Source organism: Nomascus leucogenys, chromosome 5, assembly GCF_006542625.1.
Source record: "Nomascus leucogenys isolate Asia chromosome 5, Asia_NLE_v1, whole genome shotgun sequence".
Classification (NCBI taxonomy): Eukaryota; Metazoa; Chordata; class Mammalia; order Primates; family Hylobatidae; genus Nomascus; species Nomascus leucogenys.
In genome coordinates this window covers 23,542,204-23,557,429 of record NC_044385.1, presented here as the reverse complement: position 1 = coordinate 23,557,429, position 15,226 = coordinate 23,542,204, and the positions used below count along the sequence as shown (strand labels likewise).

General features: G+C 43.1%; 1 protein-coding gene across 1 annotated transcript in view; it reads right to left on the bottom strand.

The window, feature by feature from the left end:
• The window catches only part of TP53BP2 (tumor protein p53 binding protein 2), a 66,754-nt gene extending 58,082 nt beyond the window's left edge, over positions 1 to 8,672 (bottom strand). The window contains exon 1 of the mRNA XM_003275065.4: positions 8,362 to 8,672. Within this exon, the coding sequence (XP_003275113.1) occupies positions 8,362 to 8,388 (27 nt within the window). The 5' untranslated portion in view covers positions 8,389 to 8,672. The remainder of the gene's footprint in view (positions 1 to 8,361) is intronic.
• Positions 8,673 to 15,226: the final 6,554 nt, after the last annotated feature.

Here is a 15,226-nt window from a genome sequence, read left to right as displayed (position 1 = left end):
TTGTCCTAAAGCATTTTAGGACAGACTATGGCTTCCCTGACAAACCTGATACACCCTACTCAGTTGTAAAGAAATATGGTGACAGAAGGCTTTTTCTGAAGCCTAAATTTAAACTGCTCTGTGTAGCTGTCAGAGCTCTCTGGTGATATAAAAAGTATGGTTTCTCTTTAGTCCCACAGGAAGGAGCTTGTGGATACAGAAGTGATCTTCCACCATTCCTGTCTTGTCTTACTTCCAACCCTGGGTAAGTGCTACTGTTTCTCCTCTCACCCCTGGGGCTTCTGAGGGTCACTAAAACAATTTATTAGAGCAAGTTACAAACTCTTGAGTGCCTTCACAATCAATTCTTACTGTCAGCTGGGCCTTAGGTGTGGTAAAAAATAAAAAATAAATAAAATTAAAACCCTTTATTTTTGGCAGCTTTCTGTAGACTTTCCTACTCTTCCAACCTTGCCCAAGTCTTACACTCTGGCACCTCTAAGATCCACTGTCCACACAGCAACAGAGTGAGCTTTCCTAATCAATCAGGTTGTCACTTTTGCTAACTAAACCTCTTCTGTGGCTCCCACGTCCCTTCCCATGCCACCTCCACCCTTCCCTCTGGCCCACGAAAACCTATATGCTGACAGGTCTTTTGCTTCGGCTCTTGTCACTCTGCCCTCTGCCCACGAAGCCCTGCCCTGCCCCCGCCGCCCCCTCTCCCCCTGCCCCAGCCTCCAGTGCCTCCTCCCGGCCTCTGCACCAGTCCCTAGGAATCGTGCCCACTTGAAATGCTCCACCTGCAAATCTTCACAGGACCAGCTCCTTCTTGTCATTCAGGTCTCAGCTGAAATGTCACTTCCTGACCATCCAATCTAAAGTAGCCATCGCAGTCACATTACCCTTCTTAAATCCCATTTAACTCTCATGTTTTTCTTTTTTGTTTATTTTCTCTCTCTCCCACCCAAATCTCCCATTAAGCACTATGAAAGAAAGCTAAGCTCCCTGAAAACTTCCTTTCCTATCTCCATGGCATTTACAACAGTGCCTGGAATACAGAAGATGTTAACTAAATATCTGTTGAGCAGATTGTATCCCCAAAAGGCCATCCAAAAACAATTAAATAGTTAATGAGGGAGAACAAAAAGCAATGATTTAATGTGATTTCATTCAAAATCAGCCCCTAATCTATTTCCAACAAAGGTATCTGACTACATTGAATTACTGCTCCCTACTACACGGACAGCCCTGAAGCTGCACGTGGAGACACTCACTCCACTCCCATCTGGACACTTCAAAGTCATTGCTGCACCATTCGAGCAATTGGAAATGGCTGAATGACACTGGTCATCTCACAGCAGACATTCTATATGTCCCTGTCCTCCACTTCTCCCAACATGCCTATCCTACACTGCTCCTTTCCTATTAGGGTGATCCAAAAGTAATTGTGGTTTTGCCATTAAAGGTGATGGTAAGAACCGCAATTACTTTTGCACCAACCTAATACATCATCACCTTCAAGCCATATTTACAGATATCATCTCAAGAAAGACTATTCAACAGCCCTCATACAAAAGCTAATTATCACACCCCTTCTCTTTCCCTGCAGATGTGGAAGATGTGAGATCTCCATGGTAGTATTAGATAGAGGTAGGAAGAAATCGCTATTGAGATGTTTCCTATGCCCAGGGGAAGGTAACCACCTCCACATCATTTGAAAGTTGGTAAGAGAACTATCTGCCAATCTTCTCATCAGTATGGATTTAAATAAGGGAAGATGTCTCCATTTTTTTCTTTTTTTTTTCATTTTTCCTTTTCTACTTTAAAACTACAGTAAGGTTATGCTTTGAAAAGCAATTTTTGAAGTTACCATTAGCCAAAAGAACATCATTACCATTGTTTGTCCTGTCGAACATATAAAAATATTCTAACCCAAGCATTTGCCATCTTCAACAGAGCATGTTTGCAGGCAGACAGTTCAAATCTCATTTCTACTAGTGACCAGAAACAAATTACTTAAGCCCTTTGAGCTTCAAATTCCTGATCTGTTGAAGGAGAGTGGGAAGATCAACTTCAGAGTGTAATAAGGGGATTAGAAGGGACGACCAACCTAAATCACCAGGCAGTGTGAGGCACAGAAAGAGGGTTCCTTTTCATCCGTGGGAGGGAAGTTAGAGTGAAGCTTCCACTCCCCCTGCTTTTACATATAAATTGTTCACTCCCCTGTGGAAGAACAATAAATTGCCTTAATCATTTTTTGTTACCACAAGTAGTTTAAACTGGTAATCTATAATAGTTTATTCATTATGATTTTCTACCACTTTTCCATGCTTGTGCCTTAAGGAATTTTGGGTTGATACATTTGAAATTTAAATAGAGTGGTATTAAGTTATAAATCTGTATCCAGAAAAACAATTGAAAAAGTTCGGCCAAGTGCGGTGGCTCACGCCTGTAATCCCAGCACTTTGGGAGGCAGATCACTTGGGGTCAGGAGTTTGAGACCAGCCTGGCCAACATGGTGAAACCCCGTCTCTACTGAAAATACACAAAAAAAAAAAACTTAGCTGAGTGTGGTGGCGCACTCCTGTAATCCCAACTTCTTGGGAAGCTGCTGCTAGAGAATCACTTGAGCCCAGGAGGCGGAGGCTGCAGTGAGCTGAGATGGCGCCATGCCACTGCACTCCAGCCTGGGTGATAGAGTAAGACTCTGTCTAAAAAAAAAACAACAACAAGTTAAAGTTCAGTACTTACTGGTCAAATGAACATATTCATCGAAAATCTGGTTCGATTATCATTCAAATAAATAATTTGTTTTCGAGTATATTTTATGCAGAAAAAAAAGTTTCTAAATCTGTAAAACTACTTTTCCTGCCCATTATCTAATAATGTTTAAAATTTGCATTTCTTTAATAAGACACATTTATTTTGGTAAGATGGTATGCAAAGTGTTTTAAGAAATCACTGACTATTAAAACTTAATGCTCCTAAAGGATCCCCGAATGACCAAACTTCTTGGCTTGCCCCAGTGAGACATAGAATTTTAATGTCTCACCTACCACTGCAATATAACTATACATTTCATACATAGTCACATCATCTGTGTTTTCTTTTTTCAATTACATCTGATTAAACAGAATGTTCTGTTCAGTACCCAGCACACCATCAAAAACAAGTATTTAAATAATGTGTGGCTTAAGTGGCATGAGCTGAAATGAACACTCTGGATTCCTAAACTCTTAATTCCTATTCTTCCTATTCTGTGAGATCCTTGTGGAGAAGGCTGGTGAGAGGTATGGTATGCAGTCATCCCATTTAAGCTAAGGAGAGGCTAGATAACATGAGCTTCAAGAATACTCAGTGTTAACTTCAGAAAGACTTTTTAAAGAGTGCCACACACTATGGTAGATCACCAAAAGAGATAAAGGTCTACAGTATTCTTTAAAAGCTCCAGAAAAGAAAGTTTTGTTTTATTGTCTGCTGGGGCAGTGGGGATAAAGACGGAGGGAACACAGTTCTTCCTAGAAGTAGTGTATGCGAATAAATGACCCTCCATGTGTCTTCCAGATAAATACATTCTCCTTAATTGTTAAATATAAGCAGGTGTATGCTTGTGTACATTTCTTTAAAAAAGTCTAAATCCGGTTTCTCTGAAACAGGTAAAAACAGAAATTTTCAAACATCTTCCAGCTTTTAAGAGCTGAAGTCACAAGGCAACAAAACTAATGCACATGAAATGTGAGATACTGCTGGGTGCGGTGGCTCATGCCTGTAATCCCAGCACGTTGGGAGGCCAAGGCTAGTGGATCACAAGGTCAGGAGTTCAAGACCAGCCTGGCCAATATGGGGAAACCCCGTCTCTACTAAAAAATACAAAAATTAGCCGAGCATGGCCTGTAATCCCAGCTACTCGGGAGGCTGAGGCAGAGAACTGCTTGAACCCGGGAGGCGGAGGCTGCAGTGAGCCGAGACTGCGCCACTGCACTCCAGCCTGGACTACAGTGTGGTGAGACTCCGTCTCAATAAATAAATAAATAAAATGTGAAATGTTTTGCACATTTCTAAAAATAGATTATTTGTTTAACAGCCTTTGATAACTGTAATTCTATAAAGATAGGAACCTCTCTTTAGGGACCTAATCTAAACTTTATTCTGGAATAAAGCCTGATCTAAGCTAATTTGCTACACTATTACTCAAGCAAAAAGAATTCTTTCAGAACATGATATAATCATACAAATAAAATGTTCCAAATACATAACTTGAAGTCATACAAATATAATGTTCCAAATACATAACGTGAAAGATTTTTAGTTTCAAAACACAATTTCGGTTGTGTTTTGTGCAAATCTGTGCAAATAAAACCAGACCTTTGTAAATAATAATACAAGTATTTAAGCAAAAGTTAAGCTACTGGTCTGTGGAGCTGCACACTTTGCAGTTATGCTCAGAAATATACAAATCCTACTGATCAGGTGGTCCAACTGCTATAGGAGATACTGTAATATCCCATTTTTTTCCTAGACCCTCAAAATTAGAAGCCCAAATTTTATTTTGCAGCATCACAAAACAACTAGAAATAATTATGCCTCTGCAGCACTGAAAGATAAAATGCCATAAACCTAGAAATTAAACTATGATCACTTCAACTGAACTTTTTAAAATAAGCTATTATTTTCTTTTTTTTTTTTTTTTTTTGAGACAGTCTCGCTCTGTCCCCCAGGCTGGAATGCAACGGCGCAATCTCAGCTCTGCAACCTCCGCCTCAAGGGTTCAAGCAATTCTCCTGCCTCAGCCTCCTGAGTAGCTGGGATTACGGGCACACGCCACCACGCCCAGCTAATTTTTGTGTTTTTGGTAGAGATGGGTTTTCACCATGTTGGTCAGGCTGGTCTCGAACTCCTGACCTCGTGATCCACCCACCTCGGCCTCCCAAAGTGCTGGGATTACAGGCATAGCCACCGCGCCCAGCCCAGCTATTATTTTCTTAAAAATATCTGTATAAGGGCTATATGATGACATCCGTTTGACTGCATTGTCATACAGTAGCCACCAGGCATGTGGCTATTTAAATATAATTAAAATTAACTCTGAAGTTCAGTTCTTCAGTTCCCTTGGCCACATCTGAACTGCAGTAGCCACATGTGGCTGGTGACTGCCATGCTGGACAGCACAGATACAGAGCATTTCCATTACAGCTGGACATTCATGCCAAATATACAGCATCTCCAACGACCAAATGACAGGCAAATTCAAGCCTTCTGGTCTTCCAGGTGGCACTACCAAATACTGTGTAGTTTTGTAAATAATTTTTTAAAATTTATTATTTCAACAGCAGATACAAACAAAAATTTTTATGAAACTATTACCTGAAAAGAGCAGAGAGTAGCTTTTAGAGTTAGCCAAGCTCTTGCTTAAGAACACATTTTTGTTTTGAGCATAACACTTCACAAAATCAAAGTAGTGAATAAAAGATATATAATGTAATTTTCAAATGACTAAGAATTTTTGCTTTTGATAACTGCCTCCCTTTATTTGAAAATCAAATACAACATGCGGATCACTAAAAAGTCAAACTCTCAAAGTGCAAATAATCTCTTCTTTCATCAGGAAAAAGACGATGTCAAGTATGAAAGTATAATCAGTTTCTCCTTAGCAAGTTGTGGAAATATCATAGAACTAGAGATACTAACAATGGCAGGTATCTGAAAGTGAGAGTAATTATCACTCCCATTTCTGCAGCACCCTATCGTTCTCTCTACTGTGATTTGCAGAGCTCGCTATTTATTTTTAGTTAGCCTTCTAAAATACATCTTCCACTTTTGGTTTTGGATCCAATTATCACTTCATGTCCCACATAAAAGAAAACCACTTGATCCTGTACCATTTGGTGAGAAAATACATGAACACAATTTATTTGCACTTTTTTTTTTTTTTTAATGGAGTCACTCTTAGTTACCAGGCTGGAGTACAGTGGCATCATCTCGGCTCACTGCAACCTCCACCTCCGGGGTTCAAGCAATTCTGCCTCAGCCTCCCGAGTAGCTGGGACTACAGGCGCACGCCACCACGCCCAGCTAATTTTTGTGTTTTTAGTAGAGACAAGGTTTCACCACGTTGGCCAGGAGGGTCTCGATCTCTTGACCTCGTGATCCGCCCGCCTCGGCCTCCCAAAGTGCTGAGATTACAGGCATGAGCCACCGCACCTGGCCTATTTGCACATTTTTAATGTAATGCAGTCTAAATAGTAAACCATTATCTTCAGAATGCCTTTAAAAGCAAATCAAGGGTTGTACCTAATGCCACAGAACTGTACACTTAAATATAGTTAAAATGATAAATTTTATTTTGTGTATATTTTACCACAATAAAAGTACATCAAGGCAATTGTCTACATTCTGAGACTATCCATTTTTTTACATTAAATGGCTTTTCCTGATAAATTGGTTAGAATTTTTCAAAGTAATGTAACAAAATTACATTTATGTTGGAATAAAAATCCAAGAATATTAAAAGCCAAAGATGAGAAATATACTTAATAAAATAGTTTTATTTTCAAATATCAAAAATATTACAATATAAAGACACATATAACATGTCTACTAAATGAAAAATTATTTCCTATTTTTATATATCACAAATCTGAGAATCTCCACTTTAACCAACATTGGAAATTCAGAGGCTTTTATCTACCGCCTATTGCAAGCTAGACACTGTACTAATCACACTTCCTTCATAAACATAACTCTAATCCTCAAACCACCCTAAGAGCTGAGTACTATTATCCCCATTTTACAGATGATGAAACTGAGGGACAAGTTTTTTTTAAGTGGCTACCGTCACTAAAGGTAGTAGCTGAGCAATACTGAAGTGTTAGTCTGACTTCAAAGCTGGTGTAAGTGCCATCATATCACACTGAGTCTGTGTTAGGATTCTATTCTGACATCAGAAAGGCAATCAGAAGAACCATATTGCTAAATTGAATGTAGTCTCAAGAGCCACATAACGTTTTATGAATTCGGCTACACAACGGATACCTTGGTAGGGTATCTCCAAAGGATACCTTGACAAAAAACAAGGAAGAAACCATATAGCAACTGATCCGTGTTTCTCTTGCTCCTACTGTTAGGAAAAAATTCACAGACAATCCGTACAAGTTATTTCAACACAAAGAAATGTAAATCCAGGAAATAAAAATCTTAACAGCAAAATCCATCACCCTTATCTATGGTCCATGATTTCAATATTGGGTATTCACACTACAAACCTGATTTCATAACCAGGTATTAAACTAAAATGAGATGCATAATGCTATTAATACTTTCAAATTCCTTGAATCCTGGCAGGACAAAATATCCCAAACCATCTAAACTCAATTACTAATTCTAGTGAATTGTTAAGTCGGCCCAGTGAGAGTTTAGGATGCCCTCCACGACACAAGTAGGGGGGCCAGGAAACAGCATATTATACTCTGTATGTGTGACTGCAAACTTTATCATCACTCCATTCCACAGACTTCATAAAAGTAAAAGCTTTTTGTTTCTTTGTCTGAACAAATGGAGCCACAGGCATAGGATGCCTGCAATATGTCCCCACTTCAGTGGGAGAGGTGCAAGTACAACTTCCACGCTACTGAAGTCTGCAGAAGCCATCGCAACCCACCGCAAACCTCCATTCCGCGATCGCTGAATGACAGAGACATTTCAGAAATGTCTCAAACCTGCTGTTCACCTGTGGCCTGGTGGCCGTGTCAAAAGCCTGCGGAGCTCCTAAAGAACGCACTAATCCTCTCCGGAGGTTTTGCTAAATAAGCTGTGGGAAACGAAGGGAGCCAGGCACGTACGCTTTCCTGCAATCTAAAACTTCCGAGATTGCATTTACCAAAACCAGTTTCCACAAAGAGGTAAGGTGACTTAGCTGCTACTGCGGATATCAAGATCGAAATTCAATTAAAAACAAAGCAAAGGTACCCGTTCCAGTAACGTATGTTTCACTCCAGTAAAAAGTAAAAAGACACAGCAAAGAACAAGGTCCCCGGTTCCCGTATTCTTGACCTTCAAGAACTGCAAAAAAGTCAAGACCCAGTGAAAGACGAAAAGTTTGAGTGGCTGCTGGGCTCGCGGGCGGCTCGCCTGACTCCGGAGCAGCTGGGGGAACCCACGTCGCGGTCAGGGTCTCGCCGCGCCCCCAAGACGGCTGTGGGCGCAGAGCCCTGAGAATGGAGCCTCCCCTTCTGAAACCCGCTCGAAGCTCGGAAAGCCCCGGCCCCTCCGCGCGGGCTGCGGCCCCCGGGCTCCTTCCCCGACGCGCCCGAGGGCGCGAACCAGCCCCCGGCACGCGACCCCGCACACTTCCGGGCCCGACGCCCCGGCCGCTCGCCCACTTACCGGCATCATCTTGGACCCGAACCGCATGGAAGCGGGTGGCCAGACTGCGGCCCCGGCCGAGCGGAGGCGCCCCGGGGGTCGCGGATGCGGGGGAGGGGAGCGGAGAGCCAGGCCGCCCGGACCTGTTGCGACGCGGCGGCGGCGGCGCGCGGGTCCGAAGGGCCCTCCGCGCGGGCTGGGGCACCAACAAGCCCCGGGCCCACCCGCCCCGGCCGGGCCCCCTGACGCGGCTTTGTCTCTTCGACGCTCGCGACGGTCGGGGTTCCCTCCTCTGCTCCGAAACCAACTAATCCCGGGCCGGGCCCCAGCCGAGCCCGCGCCGGCTCCGCCCCCCGCGCCGACCCCGCCCGCGGCGCGCCTGGCGACCTGGGGGAGGGGCGGCCGCGGGAACGGGAGCCGCGCGCGCCTGCGCGGGCCCGGAGAGGTGGACGGAGAGCGGCGGGAGCGGGCCGCCTTTTCTTTCTTCGCCTCGGACTGAAGTGCGGTCGGGGCCGCGCGGCGGAGCGGCTGGAGCGCGCGCCTCCTAGCGGAGCCGAGGCAATTGGAAGGCGACGCCTCAGGAAAACAGAATGGTAGTGAATGGCACCGAGCCGCCCCAGGGCTGCTGCCGTCACCTCCTCGGCGGCTCCGAGTCGTGCGAGGCAGGGGACCCCTTGCCTTCAGAACCGGGCGCCCGAGGTTGGGAGCGTAGACAGAGTCCTCCAGCGGCCGCGCCGCTAGGCCAGGCGGAGAGAGGCAGGCGGACTTCGGGGGAGGCCCGGGCCATGCCGCGGAAAGGACCCGACTCCCTGGAGGCGGCCAGGACCGACCCCGTCCCGACAAAATGGAGTTCCCCGTGTGGGGTCAGCTCACGGCGCGTTCCCAGAACTCCTCGGTGACCCGGCTCTCGGATTGTTCGCCTTTCATCTCTTTTGCCGTTGTCCAAATTCTAATTTAAAACTCATGTGTTACTTGCTGCGAGGTTAACGTACATCGCAAACTGGATAAAGGGATAACTTTTATGTTGTGTATGTTTTACCACAATAAAAATAAATTTTAAAAAAAGCGTAAAAATGTGTCAGGCAGCATTCTAAGGAGCTTCCCTGGGGGGTGCTGGGAACACCCTGCAAGCAGCCTCCGATACGGGGAGCCGGTGGATACCATCCTTTTCCAGGGAGGGAGGCCAAGGCCTAGGGAAATGGCAGGGCTGCCTTCCAAAGAGTAGCAGAGCAGGTTCAGGCTCTTACTCCACCTTCCAGGGAGACACAGACTCCGGGAACCCTAACTCCAGGAAGCTTTGTTCTAGTAAGTTGTCAATGCAAGTTCACTCAGAATCACTTTTCTCTGCCTTTATACATGATTCTAGAACCTGAAGGGGGGTAAAGCCCCTGGGTTTATCTAGTATCAAGAACAGACAATTCTTTCTTAGCCCACCATATCCCTTACCAGAATCTCCATCGAACTCCCTATTGCACCATCCCAGCTACTGTATCTGGAAATACTAAATTACGGTTAATTCAACTAGAATTTAACGTTCTCGGCCGGGTGCAGTGGCTCACGCCTGTAATCCCAGCACTTTGGGAGGCCGAGGCAGGCAGATCACCTGAGGTCAGGAGTTCGAGACCAGCCTGGCCAACGTAGTGAAACCTTTGTCTCTGCTAAAAATATAAAAATTAGCGGGCATGGTGGCGCATGCCTGTAATCCCAGCTACTCAGGAGGCTGAGGCAGGAGAATCTCTTGAACGTGGGCAGCGGAGGTTGCGGTGAGCAGAGATTGCCCCACTGCACTTCAGCCTGGGCAACGAGAGCGAAATTCCAACTGAAAAAAAAAAAAAAAAGAATGTAACGTTCTCAAAAAATCTGGTTTATAGTCTTGTTTTCTTAAGAGGGTTATACTGAGTTAAGCAAAATAAATTCATCCCTCATTCAGTAAATATTTATTAAATACCTACCATATGATAGATATTCTTCTAAGTCCTAGGGATACATTAATGAACAAAAAGTTCAAAAGACAAGTGTAGTTATTGTGAAAAAAGTAGAATAAGGTAAGGGAAGGGGATAAGGTGTACAGGTGCAACTTTAAATAGGGTGGTCAAGGTAGGCCTCCCTGAAAAGGCGGTGTGTGAGCACAGTCTTGAAGGAAATGAGGGTGTGAACTCCACAAATGTGAAGGAAGATTTCCAGGCAGAGGGAACAACCAACGCTAAGGCCTGTTATGGGAGCCTGCTTGGCAAATTCTGGGACCATGAAGGAGGCTGAGATAGCTGGAGCAGACAATGAGGGGAGAGTAGGAGGAGATGAGATGGAGTGATATGAAGGGCCAGACAAGGAGGGCCTTGTCGGCTATTCTAAGGACTTTACCTTTGCTCTGAGTGAAATGGGGAGTTATGGAAAGATTTTGAACAAAAGAGTGATGTCAGCTGACATATTTTAAGAGCTGCTGTGGAAAACTGAAAGTCAACAGAGAACGGCAAGAAACTCTTGTAATAAGCCAAGCAAAAGATGTAAGTGGCTTGCGCAAGGGCGATAACAGCGGCTATGGCAAATAGTGGTCAGGTTTTGGATATATTTTCAAGTCCAAACCCACAGAATTTCCTGACAGATTAGATGTGGAGTATGAGAGAAAGAAGCCCAAAGTTTTTGTCCCAAAGGATGAAAGTTGCCACAAACCAAAATGGAGAAAACCATGAGTGGACCAAGTTACAGAAAAGAGGAGATCAATTGGGAACATGTTAATTTTCAGAATCTTAATAATAAAAGATACCCTAATACTGAAATTTAGCACATCTGCGGGAAGCAATAATTTTTTTTTTTTTTAACTTTTAGGTTTGGGGCTATATGTGCAGGTTTGTTACACAGGCAAACTCGTGTCACATGGGTTTGTTGTACAGATTATTTCATCACCCAGGTATTAAGCCCAGTACCCAATAGTTATCTTTTCTGCTCCACTCCTTCCTCTCACCCTCTACCCTCAAGTAGGCCCTAGTGTCTGTTGTTCCCTTCTTTGCATTCATGAGTTCTCATTATTTAGCTCCCTCTTCTAAGTGAGAACATGCAGTATTCGGTTGTCTGTTCCTACGTTAGCTTGCTAAGGATAATAGCCTCCAGTTCCACTCATGTTCCCGCAAAAGACATGATCTTGATATTTTTTTATGGCTGCGTAGTATTCCATGGTGTATATGTAGCACATTTTCTTTATCCAATCTGTTATTGATGGATATTTAGGTTGACTCAATGTCTTTGCTATTGTGAATAGTGCTGCGATGAACATTCACATGCATGTGTCTTTACGGTAGAATGATTTATATGCCTCTGGGTATGCACTCAATAACGGGATTCCTGGGTTGAATGGTAGTTCTGGGAAGCAACAATTCTTTTTTGGTAAACTGCAGTTCATAAAGGGACTATTTTACACCAAAAAACCTTCATATTCCACTGGTTTTTTTTTAATTTTTTTGCAGACAAGCCCCCAAAACAGCCGAAGATATTATGATCCACAGTCATCCAGAAAAAGAATTCTGGATATTGGTCACTAACCTTCCAGTTTTCACCAAAAATCTGTGTCTCATTACCACCCTGAAACTGGTTGTACACAATAGTAAATTATACTTAGTATGAGCGTTGGCAGCCCTAGCTTATTAATAAAATAATTACAATAGAAATGGAAGCAAGGAGAGAAGAATTGGAATAAGACAGTCCAGTTCTATTTCTTTACTAACTGTTTACACAAATGCCCTGCCCAAGGGAAGGGAGGAGAAAAGGGACAGCAATTGGCAATATGTCCTGAAACTCACTTCTAGCCAATTGAGAATTCCCAGCTGCCAAAGAGCAGGTATGTTGAGGACTTTTTTTTTTTTTTTAATCATAGAAGCATGAAACCAAAGAACCCTTGTCTGTGCTTTGGTTTCATTCTCTCAGATTCTGTGACACTCAAACGTGGCTCTCAGATGGGTTGTTTTCTACCAAGTTTCACTTTCTCTCCGCTCCCACCCTCACCTGCTTATTCTTTCAAGAGCCTCTGTTTGGTTCTCCCCACCCTATAATTCTCTATTCAACTCCAAGAAAGATAAGTCAAATTGCCACATTCTGAGTGGGGAGGAGCTGTCTTCTCTTTTGGCTGTCACCCCACCCCTTGGCACAGTACAATTAATTATCTGTTTGGCTTGAATTCAAATGTTTAAGTTCCCAACTTTCTCCCTGTGTTACTCTTTCTCATCTTCCACAGATGTTCCAAACTTTGAGTCCCTCTCTCCTCTCAGAAGATGAATTCCCATCTTACTCAGCCAACAAAACAGAGACTATTGAGCTTGCACTCCTGCAATACCTATTCCCTTCACCTCCAACTCATCTGGGTTCTTCTCTACCCTCTCCCCACTCCTTTTGTTTATCTATTTTACTAATACTCGTGTGGCTGTATTTTGCCAGGCACTCTTCTAGACTCTAGAGGTAACAGAGAAGAGACTTGCCTTCATGGAGCTTATATTCTAGTTGGGAGGAGCTAGACAACAAACACATGAATAAGGTAATAATAAATGCTACAAAAAAAAAAAAGCAACTAGATAAATCTGAGAGAATAGCACCTGTTTTAGACAGGCTGGCCAGAGAAGGCCTCTGAGGAATGAGGAGAGGGAGGGAATCAGACTCTAGGCAGTGGGAACAGCAAGGACAAAGAGCTTGAGGCAACCTTGTGCTTGGCATCTCAAAGACATGTCAAAAAGATCAGTGTCCCCAAGGCAGAATGAACAAGGAGAGGAGTGGTAAGAGAGGTGGAAGATGTAGCCAGTGCCCAGGTCATGTAAGATCATTTAATATTCCACCAATTATCCTCCCTCTTGAAACCGGAGATACTCCATTTTTACAGTTTCCTTAACCTACAGATTTATTCAGTTACCTCCTACATTCGCCTCAAGTTAGCAGTAATCTGAAAGAAAAATGGGGCAGAAGCTTGTGTATCAAGCCTCTTTGCATCCATTTATACTTTTCCCTCTGCCTTAAAAACCTTCCCCTCCCTCCACCTTACCCTATATGGTAAACTTTTATTCATCTTTCAAGTTCCTACCTAAATGTCTAAATGTCTTTTTTTTTTTTTTTTTTAAGAAACAAGGTCTTACACTGTTACTGAGGTTGGAGTGCAGTGGCACGATTATAGCTCACTGTAACCTCAAACTGCTGAGCTCAAGCCATCTTCCCACCTCAGCCTCCCAAGTAGCTGTGATTACAAGCATGCATCACCATGCCTGGCTAATTTTTAAATGTTTTGTAGAGACAGTGTCTCACTGTGTTGCCCAGGCTGGTCTAGAACTCCTGGCCTCAAGCAATCCTCCTGCCTCAGCCTCCCAAAGTGTTGGGCTTACAGGCATGAGCCACTACACTGGCTAAATGTCACTCTTAAGGCCATGTTTGATGTTTCTCACACAGAATTAATCAATATTTCATGTATATTCCATAGTACCATGTTGTGGTATTTACAACGTGACAGAAAAAAACCACATCTGTCTCCCTAACTAGCTGCAATGGCAAAAACTATTTCTTATTCATTTATTTGTATACCTTTAGCCCTAACATTGTGCCTAGGGCATAATGGATACTCAGTGGTATAGTACCTAATAAATGCTTACTATGCTGTCTTTTCTCTTTACTAGGTACAGGAATAGCGAGATTTTTGTCCTGATTCCTGCAATAGCCTTGAGCAAGTCTTCCCACAACTTCTCTTGCCTGCTGCAATTCATTCTCTACCCTAGGGCTTAGCAAACTACAGCCCAAATTTGGCCCTCTGCCTGTTTTTGTATTGCCTATGAGCAAAAATCATTTTTACATTTTTAACTTGTGAGGGGGAAAATCAAAACAAGATAAAGAATATTTTGTGACATGAAAAACTATATGAAATTCAAATTTCAGTGTCCATAAATAAGGTTTTATTGGAACACAGCCACACTTACTTATTTACATATTGTCTAGTGCGGCTTTCAAGCTACAACAAGAGTTAAATAGTTGCAACAGAGCCTGTATGGCCAGCAAAGCCTAAAATATTAACTATCTGGAAATGTGCTGACTTTTGCCCTACCCAGCAGCAAGAATGGTCTTTTTAACACAAGTATAATCATGTCACTCCCGTGGTTAAATCTTCTCGTCTAAGTAGATGGGGTATGGATGGGCCAGGACTAAAGGCTGAAGGGTGCTGGGGTCAGGTGATGAATAATACCTGGGAGTGATGAGTTACATTTTTCTCTCTTCTTCTGTATGCTCTAAATTTTAGATAATAAAATGGCTTAAAAAAGAAAAACCTCCAGTTGCTTTTTATTGTTGTTAGGATAAAGAATACTTCAACATGGCCTCTAAGCCTTCACATGGTCTATTTCATACCTACCCTCCAAGGTAGTTGGAGTAGGAAGAAAGCCCAGCAGATGTATATCTCCTCATATTCATGACAAAAGATTCAAAATTGGCAACTTTGTAGGATAAACTCAATGTTTGAAGACATACATCTGTGATATATGACTCTAGCTTGATTTGGCTGAAGTAATTCCCTGTTTTATTGGTAGCCCATGGAACAAGGAGCTCATGATTTCTTTTCTTCTATTGTCAGTTCTCTCTCCATTACCTCACCCCCTCCTCACTCATTTAGTCTGCCTGTCAGCCTCATCCCTCCTCTGAAACAGCTCTTGCCAAAGTCACCAATGGCCTCTGTTTCACTGATCCAATAAACATCTTCAGTCTCGTCTTCCTCAACCTTCTAGAACCACTTAGCTGTTGCTCATTCCTTTCAAAACACCCTTTTCTCTTGACTTATATGACAAAGCTCTTACAGTTTTTCTCCTACCTCCCTGATTACTTCTTGGTATCCTTTGAAGGCTCATTTTTCTTCACCAGCCTTTACAAGTTGAAG